Genomic DNA, 18301 nt, shown 5'->3' with positions numbered 1-18301 from the left:
ATTTGACATAGAGGATATGTGAAGACATTTGTGTAATGCCATCGTTCCTTATGGATTGTGAATGTAATTGAAGCATAGGCAGGTGAAAAACCAAAACATAGGATAACATACATTGCACACACAACCTAGCCAAACACTTATACATCGCGTGCAATCCTATTGGACACTATTTTCACTGGCAGCGACCTTATAATTACACAAATGTGTAAAAAATGGTGCATTCCGGTGTGTCAAGTGCTATAGGCAGCTACGCTTTGACACTCACTGCACATACACACACCTACACAACTATCATAACATGTAGTTGGTTTTCACACTGACACAATTTTGAACACAGGTCCTCCTGTTTTTTTAAAGTTCTCATCCATATTGTGCAACTGTGTTCACTTCTATCCTATCTTTACAAACTATCTTTCCATAATAATCGGGAAACCCTTTTAGAAAATAGGAAATGGAGTTGATGGCATTCATTGTTTGATACTGAAAATGGTAAATATTAATGAACACAATGTATCATGACATGTAGTTGGTTTTCACACTGACACAATTTTGAGCACTGGGTCCACCTATTTTTTTAAAAGTTCTCATCCATATTGTGCAATTGTGTATCAGTTATTTTACTTACTTGTATGCAAACAAAACATTGTGTAAAGCTGTCAGTAGTATAAAAAGCGACCTAGCGGGCAATATAGCTGTGTTGTGTTTTGTAGAGAATAACTTTTTTTGACATGTATTGATGAAGGTAGAAATCTTTGATAGCCTGTTTCAGTGGCTGGACAAAGAAAGCCAAAAATAGCTGCAAAAATACAAAATTGCTGATTTAATCATAATTTCGAAATTTAATACATTACATTCAGTGTATCTGTAGGAACCTGTATACCAAATATCAAAGCTATCAGACCCATACGTTTTGAGGATACAAGTTTTGACCAAATATGACAAAAATGCCCCAAAATTGTAAATTTCATCATAATGTGAATATATCACATTTTGCTCATCCCTTTAAACCTGTATACCAAATATCACAGCTGACAGACGAGCAATTTTGGTGAAACAATCGTTTTGACCAAAAATGACAAAAGTTGCCTTGAAAATAAAAATTTGCATATTTCTCCACTATTTGAATAAATCTGAAATAGATCATCCCTACGGACCTATGTAGCAAATATCAAAGCTATCTGACCAGTGAGTTTGAGGAAGATTTTCAAATATTTTTTTTAACCCAAAATGATGAAAATTGCCTTAAAATTAAAAATATGCAAATTTCACTACGATTTGAACAACTTATTTGAACAAGGTTATCACAAATAAACTGCATATAAAATTTCAAAGCAATCAGAATTGCAGTTGCAAAGGAGAAGGCCATTGTTGAGGGATGACGGATGGACATATGGACAGCGACAGAAAATCAGCCTGATTGATAAGCTCATGACAGCGGAGCTAATTAGGCAAATGTGAACATCCCAAAGTTTACAAAATTCTCTGTATGATATAGATTTTGATATTTCAAATATAAAGTTTGATTATTTGCATATAAATTTTATGATCAACTTGGATTAAACACAAAATAGGTTAGTTTAGCATGATCAATTATGATAACTGTTACAGTATACTGTAAATATTGGATTTAGATAGGGTGGCCTATCATCTCTGAGAAGATTATTCATTTGATAGAAGACACTCACAGAATACACAGTATAATACATTGCTATGGTGAGAAAGGAATTAAACCTTACTCCTTTCTCTATGAACTGCAAAATGGCCCTTCGGTCTAAAGGTTATTGACGTCATTCCATTGTAAGGAAAGAAAATCAGGCCATCAATCTTTTGATCTGCAAAAGAAAAATAAAATTAGTAACAAGTTTAATTTGCTTTATCATGTTGACCAATGAGATTGAACACATGAAGTATGAGACACTGAACCTTATGACTGCGTTGGCAGTAATTTAATCAATTTGGCGGGAAAGTAAGACGGACAAATGACTTTCTTGCGAGACTGAATTAGAATGAAGTGTAAACAAGGGACATCTGTGTGATGAGCAGATGAGAGGGTTTCGTATGTTCTACCATACATTTCTCAGCACTTCCCAGCTCTGCATTACTGACCGCAGAGCTGAAATTGTTGAGGAATAATCACCTTATAAGTTTTTACGCTGCGCAGAAATTTCTGCGCAGAAAATTTCCTGCCGTGAAAATAGTAAAACGTATAGTATAGCAATGACGTTTGAAAATCAAACACACGGCACACCATTTATGCGAACCCAATCGTAACTTGATACCACAAGCGCTGCGAAAAAGAATTTTGGCGGGTAAATCCCTCTAGTTGAAGTTTAGCCGAGGTTGAATTTGATTTTTGTTTGCCTTCTACCAACATAAACATATACCTACACGATAATTTTTGGCAAAATGAATTAGTATCTCATAAAAACGTGACTTATCTTCTCTCTGTCTGTCTATACTGTGGTGGTGAAATGATGTATGAATTCCTTCACAGAATTACCTTAGTCAAGGCCTCCTGCTACACAATGTATGTAAAACGGTGACATGAAATGTGTGTATAACAGCAGATTCAAAGACGTTTAAGATCATGTTGTAGTCCCAATTAAGTTCAGCTGCAAGTTGCCCATGCCTTGACGATAAAATGATGAAACATCCAACATTTAAGGAAACAAGAGTGAGAACACTGTAAATAAGACCGTGGGGCCTTGTCATGGAGGTCGGACGATCGCGATCGTAACTTACCGTTGAGAATTTTCAAGATGTCTGTGGGAAACGGTTGTCCTTTAGTCTTTAGATGCAGCTGAAGCTCTTCCTGTGACATGTTAGCGTCAGGCGGGCTTTTGGTCCAGAGTTGGCCATTGTCTTCACCGTATACCGGGTACAAAGGGCGGGCGGATAGTCTTGAAGAACACAGTTACTGCCCTGCGTCCCATGTTGAGGCATCCGCAAGTGAAGTAACAAGTGAAAGGCGCGCGTTTCATCGCACTTGTACTTTATCATGTTTATGAGAGCGGATTCAGGGTCAAAGGTTATGAGACGCTCCCACACATGGCCGATCAAAAATATAAAGTATCATCATTACCACTATTTTTTCTCCATCTTATTCACACCTGAACGTAGACACTCATTATCGTAAATATGAACATTTTCTCATGATGATTTCAGGGGTAAAAGTATCAAACAGTGGAAAGCAAACTGGGCTACGTATTGACCTCTTACCCTCTTTACATATTCGTGCCTCCGCCCCTCCGTCCATGGCATGAACGAAGGTCGAGAAACTTGAAAGTTAAACATGTTGTGTAACTGAGTGTGTAACTTGGAAATGACATGCAAACGTGGCAAGTATTGCCGCTTAAAATATGACCCTATGTGCGCAATCGTGCACGTTCCCTTCCAGCCACCGCGCTCATGTACAGGCTACGGCAGTCATAGCAACGTACCATCGTCATTCTTCGCCGCACTTCGAATACGCGCTTCTCGGTAAGAACTCTGCCGTGCATGTTGCCGTGCATGCCGCGGTGCAGAATGACCGGGTGGGTGTGAGAGAAAGAATAATCGATTGGGATTGGGTGAACCTGCAGAATGCGACTGTTTCTATTCCCTTTTGTATTAATGATACCTCATTTCTGTTGAGGCTATTATTTTTAAATCACGATGTAAGTTCTCCAGCGCCAACAGAAACTAAAATCCGAAATGATGTTCAAAAGATTAGGCCTACACACCATGTAAGAACAACAGAATGCCCGTGGTGTAACTTGCATAAGGTTTGTAAGCATGGAGGGCCAGGATAACGAGATTATTTCTTGAAAGGGGTGAGCAAATTTGAGGAAGGTTTACAAACTCATTACGTGTGATAACATTACTTTATTGATGAAAAACAGTAATGAAAGGGGCCAAGATAATGCAGAGCGGAAGCTCAAGTGACGGAACTGCAAGTAAAGCCACACTTCAGTGCGATACTTCTATTCCTCGGTCCCTCTTCCCTAATAGAAGAATCCTTCTATTCTCATATCCGCCATAGCTGGCTAGCCATGCCAGTCTACTATCTAAGCGTCGCGACAGAAGTTTATTTACTCTTTTGGCACATCTCTCACAGCACGATCCACATGAAGAATTTTTTTATTCGAAAAATTTAAGTGTGATACAACCAATATTGCTGCCATTGTTTTCATTTTGATCTTTGAAAGGTCTGCAATTTCGTATGCTGCTCTCACTGCGCTGCATGATACATGTACTAGACCCACATCAGTTGAATTTTGACGTAAACGCTTGACGCTAAATCGTACTGATGGTTTGTCTTTTTTCCGAGATTAAATTCAAACTATATTTTCTCAGAGCTACGTTGTCTTCATCCTGGAACTGGATACGCTCTTTGAATTCAAACCTTGATGAAGACTTTTTGTCAGTTTTGTTGGGCTCGGAAACCGTCTCTGTGTTTGCTTTGTGCTTTCGTGAGGCAATACAGTTCTCATAGTACTCCATGGCATTTGATGCCGAATGACCCCACTCTCCTAAACTACGCTAGCCCGTCGGGCTTGTAGGCACCAAAAACTACTTGCTCGGCGGTAAAATCTGCTAGCCAGTGAGCTCTGGGTAGGGTATTTGCTCACCCTTGCCTTCTAATACCATTCTGAACGGAGTACTCGGGTCGCTTCCAGAACCCGAAGTAACAGTGCAGAAAGGCGGTCGCAATTGAGTGATCGATCCAACCAAACCGTTTTTCGGGTCGAAAATTCGCATGCATGGCTATATAATGACTATCAAATAAAAAATCGCCAAATGAGTTTTATTCGCACTTTGCGAGTGTGGCGCCACTTGTTATATTTTCAAACCAGGGGGCAATCCCGCATGTCATGAAAAACGGTCAAAAAATCAACCGCTGCAGTGGATAATAACCTCTATTTCAAAATGGAATAAATTCCCGCCAGATCATAGAATAGGTTTAGTTTGTCAACAAACCAATGATGACCAATTTTTGCACAGTGATCTTGTCGCGTGGAATACAAACCATTAATTTCGCCTCTGGTCAGTGCCTTTCACAAACCATAAGTTTTCTGGTTAAGGTATTAACCAGTATTTCATGCTCAAAGACACATAAGTTTGCCCGCAAACCTAATTGGAATAAATACTAGACAATGTTCTGAAATTTCAATCCAGAAGAATTTGCAGTGTAAAAGTATACTGTAGTACCTGTTTGGCTCATTGTAATTGTGGATGTAGTTGGCAGTGATCCTCCAGACGTTTTGGCTTGCTCTTTTGTATCAGCACATATTCTCCTTACAGCACCAGGTATCGCGTGTTCACCTAGAAATTATGAAACATGATGACAGTATGCTTTAGTATGTGAGCACTTGTGATTTCTCATTTTTAGATCTTTGTAGCTTGTTGTATGTCATTCAAGTGTTTTTACTTTTTAGCAGTTACAATTGAAAAACTGACATCAAATAATGCCATACACACTGGCATTTAGTGTAACTAAATAACGTGAGTGTTTGTGAATCTATTGTAACAAGCATGTCTTTAGACCATGGCAAAATGTTCATTTACAAACACTTTCCCACACATAAAAACATGTTGAACTATGCAAACAAAATTATCACAATACGAGAAACCAGGTATTGGAAGAAAATTTTTAATTAAAGCAAATAACTGAAACGTATCTTCTTTTATGAGTCTGCAATTTTAGTGACAGACATAATTAAATATAAGTTGCTATATTCCTTAAAGAGAGGCAAGGGCATGACCGATATTTCCAAATTTAATAAAAAACATATTAGTTTTAAAAATTTCAGAGATTTGAGCGACGCAGATCGTGTTTTTTTGTATATCAGTATATTGACTTGTTGTGGTAATGTTGTGGGTCGAGGACACTGTCTTCTTCCGGTGCCAAGCGACACACTGTTGGAATCAGTGAAATCTGTAACTCGAACGCATCGAGTATAGTGAAAACACCTCATGCCAAAATGTGCTCATCGTCGTTCTACGTGAATAGCTTATGTTTGTAAATCTACTAATACAGCGGCGTTTGACGCAAAACAATGAAAACGATACTATGTTGAAAGCGTGGACCACCCACTAATGCGCGAACCTGGGATTGAGAACGGTGGCTTTAAGATTTTTTCAGTTGAAGCTATACATTATGAATTTTGCTCGTGATATTGATCATGATAATTGTCATGAAGTCGCAAACTAGTGGCATTAATGTCAGAGAAAAGTATCAACTATTCAGACAAGTACAACATACACTGAAACACAAGAACATTTTCAGTTCATATCTGGTTTTAAAGTTGTTATGTTTATCTCTGAATTCAGATTGTAAAAGCTTTTTGAGTTAAACAAGAATTTCAATTCATTACAAACAGATAGGTAGACATATTTGCAATGTATTTCATTATTCGGGTGAACTTTATTTGTCATTTTGTATTTTTTTGCACAGAACCTTGTGTTATGCATTTAATAAAATGTCTGTGGTATGTCAGTGCTACCGGCCCCACCGTGATGGTAGAAACTACATTGGTTGAGAGTTGATATTAAAGTTCACACCAATCCTAAACTTTAACACGCGAGCATCGAGAGTAAATATAGGGGCAATGTACTGACATATATTTCATAGATTCAATAAGTACATTAGCTCCCTTTTGTACTAATGGAGGCGGAAAAGCCCATGGAAAGTGTACCTGTAGTACCTGTTTGGCTCCTTGTAGCTGTAGATGTAGTTGCAGCGATCCTCCAGACGTTTTGGCTTGCTCTTCTGTATCAGCACATATTCTCCTTACAGCACCAGGTATCGCGTGTTCACCTAGAAATTATGAAACATGATGACAGTATGCTTTAGTATGTGAGCACTTGTGATTTCTCATTTTTAGATCTTTGTAGCTTGTTGTATGTCATTCAAGTGTTTTTACTTTTTAGCAGTTACAATTGAAAAACTGACATCAAATAATGCCATACACACTGGCATTTAGTGTAACTAAATAACGTGAGTGTTTGTGAATCTATTGTAACAAGCATGTCTTTAGACCATGGCAAAATGTTCATTTACAAACACTTTCCCACACATAAAAACATGTTGAACTATGCAAACAAAATTATCACAATACGAGAAACCAGGTATTGGAAGAAAATTTTTAATTAAAGCAAATAACTGAAACGTATCTTCTTTTATGAGTCTGCAATTTTAGTGACAGACATAATTAAATATAAGTTGCTATATTCCTTAAAGAGAGGCAAGGGCATGACCGATATTTCCAAATTTAATAAAAAACATATTAGTTTTAAAAATTTCAGAGATTCGAGCGACGCAGATCGTGTTTTTTTTTGAATACCAGTATATTGACTTGTTGTGGTAATGTTGTGGGTCGAGGACACTGTCTTCTTCCGGTGCCAAGCGACACACTGTTGGAATCAGTGAAATCTGTAACTCGAACGCATCGAGTATAGTGAAAACACCTCATGCCAAAATGTGCTCATCGTCGTTCTACGTGAATAGCTTATGTTTGTAAATCTACTAATACAGCGGCGTTTGACGCAAAACAATGAAACGATACTATGTTGAAAGCGTGGACCACCCACTAATGCGCGAACCTGGGATTGAGAACGGTGGCTTTAAGATTTTTTCAGTTGAAGCTATACATTATGAATTTTGCTCGTGATATTGATCATGATAATTGTCATGAAGTCGCAAACTAGTGGCATTAATGTCAGAGAAAAGTATCAACTATTCAGACAAGTAAAACATACACTGAAACACAAGAACATTTTCAGTTCATATCTGGTTTTAAAGTTGTGATGTTTATCTCTGAATTCAGATTGTAAAAGCTTTTTGAGTTAAACAAGAATTTCAATTCATTACAAACAGATAGGTAGACATATTTGCAATGTATTTCATTTATTCGGGTGAACTTTATTTGTCATTTTGTATTTTTTTGCACAGAACCTTGTGTTATGCATTTAATAAAATGTCTGTGGTATGTCAGTGCTACCGGCCCCACCGTGATGGTAGAAACTACATTGGTTGAGAGTTGATATTAAAGTTCACACCAATCCTAAACTTTTACGCCGAGCATCGAGAGTAAATATAGGGGCAATGTACTGACATATATTTCATAGATTCAATAAGTACATTAGCTCCCTTTTGTACTAATGGAGGCGGAAAAGCCCATGGAAAGTGTACCTTTAGTACCTGTTTGGCTCCTTGTAGCTGTAGATGTAGTTGGCAGCGATCCTCCAGACGTTTTGGCTTGCTCTTCTGTATCAGCACATATTCTCCTTACAGCACCAGGTATCGCGTGTTCACCTAGAAATTATGAAACATGATGACAGTATGCTTTAGTATGTGAGCACTTGTGATTTCTCATTTTTAGATCTTTGTAGCTTGTTGTATGTCATTCAAGTGTTTTTACTTTTTAGCAGTTACAATTGAAAAACTGACATCAAATAATGCCATACACACTGGCATTTAGTGTAACTAAATAACGTGAGTGTTTGTGAATCTATTGTAACAAGCTTGTCTTTAGACCATGGCAAAATGTTCATTTACAAACACTTTCCCACACATAAAAACATGTTGAACTATGCAAACAAAATTATCACAATACGAAAACCAGGTATTGCAAGAAAATTTTTAATTAAAGCAAATAATGAAATGTATCTTCTTTTATGAGTCTGCAATTTTAGTGACAGACATAATAAGTTGCTATATTCCTTAAAGAGAGGCAAGGGCATGACCGATATTTCCAAATTTAATTAAAACATATTAGTTTTAAAAATTTCAGAGATTCGAGCGATGCAGATCGTGTTTTTTTTTGCATACCAGTATATTGACTTGTAGTGGTAATTTTGTGGGTCGAGGACACTGTCTTCTTCCAGTGCCAAGCGACACACTGTTGGAATCAGTGAAATCTGTAACTCGAACGCATCGAGTGTAGTGAAAACACCTCATGCCAAATGTGCTCATCGTCGTTCTACGTGAATAGCTTATGTTTGTAAATCTACTAATATAGCTGTTTTTGCCCCAAAACAATAAAATCGATACTATGTTGACAGGGTGGACCACCCACTAATGCGCGAACCTAGGATTGAGAACGGCGGCTGTAAGATTTTTTCAGTTGAAGCTATACATTATGAATTTTGCTCGTGATATTGATTATAATAATTGTCATGAAGTCGCAAACTAGTGGCATTAATGTCAGAGAAAAGTATGAATTATTCAGACAAGTACAACATACACTGAAACACAAGAACATTTTCAGTTCATATCTGGTTTTAAAGTTGTTATGTTTATCTCTGAATTCAGATTGTAAAAGCTTTTAGTTAAACATATTGTAAATCTAAGAATTTCAATTCAGTACAAACAGATAGGTAGAAATATTTGCAATGTACTTCATTTATTTGAGTGAACTTTATTTGTCATTTTGTATTTTTTTGCACAGAACCTTGTGTTATGCATTTAATAAAATGTCTGTGGTATGTCAGTGCTACCGGCCCCACCGTGATGGTAGAAACTACATTGGTTGAGAGTTGATATTAAAGTTCACACCAATCCTAAACTTTAACACGCGAGCATCGAGAGTAAATATAGGGGCAATGTACTGACATATATTTCATAGATTCAATAAGTACATTAGCTCCCTTTTGTACTAATGGAGGCGGAAAAGCCCATGGAAAGTGTACCTGTAGTACCTGTTTGGCTCCTTGTAGCTGTAGATGTAGTTGGCAGCGATCCTCCAGACGTTTTGGCTTGCTCTTCTGTATCAGCACATATTCTCCTTACAGCACCAGGTATCGCGTGTTCACCTAGAAATTATGAAACATGATGACAGTATGCTTTAGTATGTGAGCACTTGTGATTTCTCATTTTTAGATCTTTGTAGCTTGTTGTATGTCATTCAAGTGTTTTTACTTTTTAGCAGTTACAATTGAAAAACTGACATCAAATAATGCCATACACACTGGCATTTAGTGTAACTAAATAACGTGAGTGTTTGTGAATCTATTGTAACAAGCATGTCATTAGACCATCGCAAAATGTTCATTTACAAACACTTTCCCATGATAAAGCTTCACGGTACAAAGTCAGTAGATTTTCAATCAGATTCGAACTCACAACGTCTACCTTCACATTCATATCACATTTTCAGGTTTTGACATTTTCACTCAAAATATATATTTCTATAGGGTGGTATTTCTCTGCTAAAATAAGAATTTCACATACCGAATCCAGGCTGCCTTTCCCTTCTTGTGCTGCCACTGTAGCTTCTAAAACAACGCTGTAATATGAAGTACAAAATTTTTAAAGAAAATTATCATCACTTGAAATTTCACTTGCCTAAATATCTTATCCATATGAGAGATTTGAGGCAATCAATGTGTCAAATAATTTTATACAGAGAGCAGGAGTATCCATTTTTTCGTTGTTTAACAAGCGACCTAGCGGCCGATATAGCTCCGCTGTGTTTATGTAGAGAATAACTATTTTTGACACATGTTGATGAAGAAGGGTGGAAATCTTTGATAGCTCGATGCAGTGGCCAGAAAAAAGTGGCTAAAATAAGCTGCAAAAATACGCAATTGAAGATTTCATCATACTTTGAATGTATCACATAGGATCATCCCTAAGAACATGTCAACCAAAGCTATCTGATGAGTAGTTTTTGAGAATAAATTTTTTGACCAAAAATGGCAACAATTGCCCGAAAAAATAAAAATTGCAGATTTCATCATAATTACAAAAGATCAAATTTAGTTCATCTATAGAAACCTGTATACCAAATTTCAAAGCTGTTAGACAAGTACTTTTTGAGAAACGCATTTTTTTACCACAAATAGGAAAAATTGCCCCAAATATTCAAAATTGCAGATTTCATCATTATTTCAATAAATATCATTAAGTTAATCTATGGAAACCTGTATACCGAATTTCAAAGCTATCAGATGAGTAGTTTTGATTATACACATTTTTTGACCAAAAATGGCAAAAATTGCCCCAAAAATACAAAATTGCAGATTTCATCAGATATTCAATATATATTACTTAGCTCATCTGTAGAAACCTGTATACCAAACTTCAAAGCTATCAGACCAGTACTTTTTGAGAAACACATGTTTTGACCAAAAATGGCAAAAATTGCCCCAAAATTACAAAATTGCAGATTTCATCATAATTTCAATAATTATTACTTAGTTCATCTGTAGAAACCTGTACACCAAATTTCAAAGCTATGGGATGAGTAGTTTTGGAGATACACATTTTTTGACCAAAACTGGTAAAATTGCCCTAAAATTACAAAATTGCAGATTTCATCATAATTTCAATAATTATCATTTAGTTAATCTGAAGGAACCTGTATACCAAATTTCAAAGCTATCGGATGAGTAGTTTTGGAAATACACATTATCGGATGAGTAGTTTTGGAAATACACATTATCGGATGAGTAGTTTTGGAAATACACATTTTTGACCAAAAATGGCAAAAATTGCCCCAAAAATACAAAATTACAGATTTCATCAGAAATTCAACACATATTACTTAGTTCATCGATAGAAAGCTGTATACCAAATTTCAAAACTATCAGACCAGTACTTTTTGAGAAATAAATTTTTTGACCAAAAATGGCAAAAATTACCTTAAAAATGCAAATTTGCATATTTCTGCACAATTTGAGCAAATCCGAAATAGATCATCCCTAGGACCTATGTACCAAATATCAAAGCTATCTGACAGGCAGTTTTGAAGAAGAAGATTTTTAAAGATTTTTTTACCAGAAATGACAAAAATTGCCTTAAAAATACAAATATGCAAATTTCGCCATGATTTGAACAAATCTGACTGAAGTCACCCTAAGCAAACTGCATATCAAATTTCAAAGCAATCGGACAAGCGGTTTAAGAGAAGAAGATTTTTTTACCAAAAACACCAAAAAATGCCCCAAAAATACAAATATGCAAATTTCACCACGATTTGTTCAAACTGAAGTGAGGTCACCTTAAGTGAACTGCATATAAAATTTCAAAGCAATTGGACTTGCGGTTTCAGAGGAGAAGGCAATTGTTGACGGACGACGACGGACGACGACGACGACGGACGACGACGGACGACGGACGACGACGGAAAATCAACCTATTTGATAAGCTCCGCGTCGCTGACAGCGGAGCTAATAAAATGGATTTTCTAATACTGAATAAAGCCTATATTGCTTTCTTTCTTAAATTTAATTGGTTATTTTTAAACTTGCCATTTGGAGTAGAAACTGTACCTAAATAAGTGTATTCTTTGACTTGTTTTATGGTTTGATCGTCCAATTTGAAAGTTTTTCTTGATCAAGCAGTTACTTTTGTTGAAAATCATTGTACTTGTTTTGGAGATATTTACACTGAGATTCCATCAAGCTTATATGGTAACTTTAGCGGTATACCCATAGAAAGTTGTACATGTATGTTCTGCCAGAATGGGTAATTTTTTCACGAAAAAATCCCTAAACATGAGTCGATAGTTCATCCGAAGAAACTCATAAATATGGGGCATCAAATTTTAGCAAATGTCCCATTCTTTAGGAAAACCTTAACAGGCATTTAGAATAAAGGTGAAAATTCCCTATAGAGGGGTAGTTGTTATCAACTTGTGTGGCACACGCAGAGACAATATCATCATCCATCACCATATACTATCCTATTATTACTGTATGAACATAAATGTATTATCAGTACAATTCTGAATAATCTGGAGATGATGAGATTTTATGCTGTGAGATATCAAGCTATGCATTTGTAAAAATGTTGGCCAAAATAGTAATTACCATAAAAAGTGGAAACCATGAAATTTACAGCCAAGCATGGCTGTATAAAAATCAGTGCCAAAGTCAATTTTGCCGTTATAAAATACAGCACAGACAATTTTTTTCAGATCCTTACATTTTTTCAGGTTTTTCTAAAATTATTGGTTAAAAACTGTTTCCGATGAAAGTTACTTTTATTTTGTCTAAAATTATCAAAACAAAATTATTGAAAAAAGATCATAAAAGTTGGTCATATGTTGCACTAAAATTTTGGTGGGAAAATTTACATATAGCAGTCAAATTCAAATCATGGTTTTAACCATATCATTCAGGCAAAGTATAGTGTCATCAAGATTTAGTTTTGCCTAGTCATAATGTTTTACGAATTGAATTAGTTTGGCTAGTCATGGTGTTTTAGAAATTGTATTTTTAAACATTTGATGAATTTTCTATGATCTGCATATTCGACCAAGCTCAAAATACACACAATGATAACAAGAGCTATTTCCTGCTTTGGGTGACTTTACATGATAAATTTATACTTTTCACCACAGAAGTTGAGTTTTATTAAGATCCTGATTGGTCGAGACAGAAAAACCATACTCTTAAGAAAGCTTTTATTAGCTTTAATGAAAATATCAAATGTGAATCCAGTTGGATTAATTTCATTACTAGAACTACAGGTAGTTGTTATTAGAGAAATATCTTCAAGTCGTCTTCTGTAAAATAAAAGTTTCAGCTTAGTGTGTACAAAAGAAATTGGAGAAAGATTATTTTGACTCCAGGATAAGTCAACTTTATAATGATAAAAGAAAGACTGGTAATGGTAATAAATTACGTACTTACAAAGTTTATAAATCAAACTTTACCATGGAAAATTATTTTGCATGATATTTTTAACTTTGACCTGAGGCGTTGTCATACAAAGGTTCGTGTTAGTGACCTCAATTTAGTAATTGAGCTGAGAGGAAAAATCTCCTAAAATTCACATAAATCAGAGAATTTGTCGTAGATGTAATATGAATGAAGGAGATGACAAATAGCCTCTAACTGTACTAATGAAGGAAACGTTTATACAATAGTTGTAAAATTACAGATGACAGATTCACTGATGTTTACAGGAGAAAAGCTGTTATCATCAACATCATGAATTACAGTACATGACCATTAGCAGTTTTCCTGAAAAATACAATTGCTTCCTCTTGTGACTCTGCCAAAGTTGGTAATTAGGTATTTTGCAAAGTTTTTTTACTCACGTATGTTCATTGTTGCATTTATTGCATTCACTGATGCAATTCAGTAATGTAATTATGTAATTTTCCCACTTTGTACTAAGAGTACTGTACCTTACAACACTCTCTGATAGTGTATGTTGAGTAATAATGAATGTTAATGCTTATGTTAGAAATTCACAAAAATTCTGTTCCGAGTATAAACCCATACCAATGTCAACCAACGACTAGAATTAGACGTGATCATAACTAATGATCTGTACGTACCTAAATATATCAGAGTGAATAGTGTACATAACTCCCTGAGATTTTACTAATTGGTATTAATTATTGGCTAAACATTACCTGCCCCATTGCATTAGCGTTCAGTGTGGTTCAAGTCGGCTTCTGAATCCGGAAGGTAGTTCCCTGGTCAGACTCCTGCAAAACAAAATTCTTTACATTTTACTTGAGTAGTGTGAGTGCAGTTCACATGAACGTCAGTGCTTGGGTGTCGGCGATGAGTACAGATAAAAAGGCAGAAATGAAAAAAATGGTCTGGCCGCGATGAAAAAATCTCCAGGAGAGCACTCAACGTGGGGTCAATCGAGGACACGACTGTGATGGCGCTAGTTAACGTCCATTACTTTAAAATTGAATGGTGGCCCTGTTTGTCAACTTCAACATCTAGACAATCGCACTCCCCATATTTGTTTGTTCTGCGAAAATCAAGCAACAATTAAACACAGTTATATGTATCGAAAAGTAACAGACGAATACAGATACTGAAATTCGTAAAAAATTCTCTCTTTTTAGCGGCGCCCGTGTTTGTGTAAATTTTTAACTTTAATTGCGTAATATGAGGCGACTCTTGGGGTGCAAGTTCACGCGAGTCCATGTTCACCTGGAAATTATGAATCATTATGACAGCAAGATTTAGTATGTGAACACTTGTGATTTGTCATTTGTAGATCTTTTTAGCTGGTAGTATGTCAGTGAAAAATTGTAACTTTCTAGTAGTCACAATTGAAAACTGTTAGTAAAATAATGCCACACGCTGAAATATACTGTAACTAAATAACATGAGTGTTAGTAAATCTATTGTAACAAGCATGACACTAATCCTTGGCAAAATGTCAATTTACAAACATTATGTTGAAACTATGCAAACAAAAATCATCCAAATATGAGAAAACAGGTGTTGCAGGAAAATATTTAATCAAAGACAAAGTATTGATATGAGTCATCTTTTATGAGAGTGCCATTTAAGTGCAGACATAATTAAATGTAAGTTGCTGATGCATTCACGTTGAAATTTCAATGTTGGGATGAAAAGTAGTTAAGCCTGGCTGCCACACATGACTTTCCCCATATTGTAAAGGTAGAATGCACCGTAGGGATGGCGATCTGGACTCTCAATAAAAAACTTTTACAACATTCTTTTGGCGATACTACTTGTGGGCGCTTATTTTGAATCTTATGGGGTAAATAGACTTTCAACTAGCTTAGTTTTACAAAAATTGGGAATTTTATTTTCCCCATGGAGATAACACAGGGATGTCAGTCATTTTGATATTCAAATATCGGTAAATATTTCAGCAATAAACCACACCCAATGACTGTATACCATGAGTCTTTGACCAGTTCATGACATATGTGCACAAGTGATGTACCAGTATAGAGTGAACTGGTCAAAATCAAGAGGTATACCTATTGCATAGGTGGTTTATTGCTATTATGTCATAATAAATTGAAATTCTGGTGTTAAAAGTCCAAAAGGGAAATTTTCTCTGACATGATAATGGTTATCATCGCTTTTTAGTACCAAAATTTGCTTGGTGACTCCCAATTTTTATTCTTGATTTTGAAAGAGAATGGTCGAAAGTTTGCTTGAGAAAAGTCTGAACAGAAGTTTAGGTCTTTCATTTTAAAGGTGCAAACTACCCTAAGCTATCACAAATTATAATATCTAATCAACAAGTTCCCCTTCCTTTCATTTATCAAATGACAGATATGCCATTGGGTAAAACTATCAATAACGACAGACAAGGGGATGGAGACACTCTGAAAATGGAAATTAATATAATAAAAGCTTCATTGTACAAATTCATTAGATATTGGATCGGATTCGAACTCACAACAAGTACCTTCAAATTCATATCACATATTGAAGTTTAAACTTTTTCCCTCAAAATAGATAAAGGGTGAGACTTCTCTGCTAAAATCAAAATTTGAAATACCTGTTTCAGCCTGTCCTTCCATTCTTGTGCTGCCACTGTAACTTGCTTTATTGTTCTGTCTCTAACCAATCAGGATCTTGGTAAAACTCAACTTCTGTGATGAAAAGTATAAATTCATGTAAATGTAGTCATGTGACTGCTGGAAACAGCTCCTGTTATCATGTGTGTGTTTTGAGCTTGGTTGATTGTGTAGATCATATATATAATTCATCAAAAGTTTAAATTTAAAATGTGTAAAACATCATGACTAGAGCCAAAACTATTCAATTTGTAAAACATCAGGACTAGTCAAAACTAAGTCTTGATGACACCATACTTTGCCTGTATGATACGGTTTAAAATAATGATTTGTACACTTTGAGTGCATGCTGTATGAATTTTTCCCACCAAAATTTAAGTGCAACATTTGACCAATTTTTATGAGTTTTTTCAATATTTTTTTTGAAAATTTTGACCAAATAGAAATAACTTATTTGCATAGGATACAGTTTTTGATCAATATCTATAGAAAACACCTGAAAAACATGTCTGAACCTGGAAAAAATGTCTGTGCTGTACATTTTGTAATGGCAAAACTGACTTTGGCACTCAAAGGTTAAACATTTAATACAGCCATGCTCAACGGCTGTAGATTTCATGTTTTCATAATGCTGTAATAGCGTTGATCGCGATTTCAGGTTTGTTATTAAATATAGCTGCCCGCGTGCGACTTTCAGACATCCTGAATGTCCTGAATTTAGGACAAATTTTGTTGTTGTATGCGTGGCTGTTGTTGTTGCTTGTAGCCTGAGCTATAAATTTATACGAATAAGTGTGGCTTTTAGTGGCCATTGTAACACTAGCAGGATTTATTATCGTTGTTTATGCGGAAAATGCGGACAAATATTTATGTATGCAAATGAATGAGAGAAAAACATGACGTTATTTGCGATCAGCGATACTGATATTTTGGCCAACATTTTTACAAATGCATAGCTTGATATCTCACGACAGAACAACTTTTGATCTATTTATTATTCAGAATTGTACTTTCATGTTCCTACAGTGAAAATAGGATAGTACATGCATAGCGATGGGCGATTAGGTTTGTACGCCGAATATTTTCATATGGGCGTGCGCCTCACAAGTCGAAAACATCGACCATTGTATATTCCAATTTAGTTGACAATTTTAGAGAATTTTCACAAATTGCATGTGCCAAAGGTTTTTCTAAAGCACGGGACATTTGCTAAAAGTTATCGCTCCCAATTTAACGTTTATTTCGGATGAAATATCGACCCATGTTTAGCGATTTTTCGTGAAAAAGTGACCCGTTGACGTTTAGGTCAGAAATTCCCGTGCCAGGCTGTGACACCTTCCTATGGGTACCACTAGCCCCACCCCGCCGATAGAAATTCTCAAAAAGTTATGTTCCAAGTAACCTATACCAGTGTCAACCAACGACTAACTTTGCAGGCAATTAGGTTCGAAACCTAGAATTAGACTTGAGCATAACTAATGATCTGTACATACCTAAACTTTAAACATATCAGAGTAAAATCTGTGAATAATTTCTTGAGATGATCCTTGAATATGGTATAGGCTACTCACCCGCCCCGTTCAGTGTGGTCCAAATTTGCTTCTGAATCCGATACGTATTCCCCTGGTCAGACTCCTTCAAAGCAAAGTTCTTTACATTTCACTTGAGTGGCGTGTGTGCAGTTCATATGAACGTTAGTGCCCGGGTGTCCGGCGACGAGTACAGACAAAAAGCGGAACTGCAAAAAAGATGGCGGGGCCACGAAAAAAATATCTCAAGGGGTAAACGCGAGCACTCAAGGTGGGTCAATCGAGGACACGACTGTGATGGCGCAGTGTAAGGGAAAGTTCATTTTTTAAAAGTCGTCGGGTTTTAAGTTTGTCAACTTCAATATAGACAATCGCATTCCCCATATTTGTTTGTTCTGCGAAAAACAAGCAACCATCAAACAAAATGATATGTACCGAAAATTAACAGACGGAAAAAACATACTGAAGTTCTAAAAATTCTTGCTTTTTAGCGGCGCTCGTGTTTGTGTGTTAGTTTTAACTTTTCAT

At 35.9% G+C, this 18301-nt stretch overlaps 2 protein-coding genes across 2 annotated transcripts in view; both read right to left on the bottom strand.

The window, feature by feature from the left end:
• LOC139114804 (uncharacterized) overlaps positions 1–6820 on the bottom strand; it is a 29845-nt gene extending 23025 nt beyond the window's left edge. The window contains exons 1-2 of the mRNA XM_070676741.1: positions 6687–6820; positions 5191–5304 (exon numbers count right to left, since the gene is read on the bottom strand). Of these exons, the coding sequence (XP_070532842.1) occupies positions 5191–5203 (13 nt within the window). The 5' untranslated portion in view covers positions 5204–5304; positions 6687–6820. The remainder of the gene's footprint in view (positions 1–5190; positions 5305–6686) is intronic.
• LOC139149018 (uncharacterized) lies at positions 5278–14428 on the bottom strand. Its single transcript, XM_070720509.1, has 6 exons — positions 14352–14428; positions 10214–10268; positions 9673–9795; positions 8174–8296; positions 6678–6799; positions 5278–5304 (listed from the first exon to the last, which is right to left on the bottom strand). The coding sequence occupies exons 1-6, from the start codon at positions 14358–14360 to the stop codon at positions 5278–5280; spliced, it is 459 nt and encodes a 152-aa protein (XP_070576610.1). The 5' UTR covers positions 14361–14428.
• Between the last annotated feature and the right edge of the window lie 3873 nt (positions 14429–18301).

Source organism: Ptychodera flava, chromosome 2 (assembly GCF_041260155.1).
Source record: "Ptychodera flava strain L36383 chromosome 2, AS_Pfla_20210202, whole genome shotgun sequence".
Lineage (NCBI taxonomy): Eukaryota > Metazoa > Hemichordata > Enteropneusta > Ptychoderidae > Ptychodera > Ptychodera flava.
Note: the sequence above shows the minus strand (reverse complement) of the source record. Positions and strands in the feature narration are given on the sequence as shown.

Coding starts and splice junctions, on each gene's coding strand:
- LOC139149018 (XM_070720509.1), bottom strand. Junction 9,796..10,213: donor GGAAAGGCAGCCTGGATTCG/GTATGTGAAATT, acceptor CATAATTTCTAG/GTGAACACGCGATACCTGGT. Junction 8,297..9,672: donor GAGCCAAACAGGTACTACAG/GTACACTTTCCA, acceptor CATAATTTCTAG/GTGAACACGCGATACCTGGT.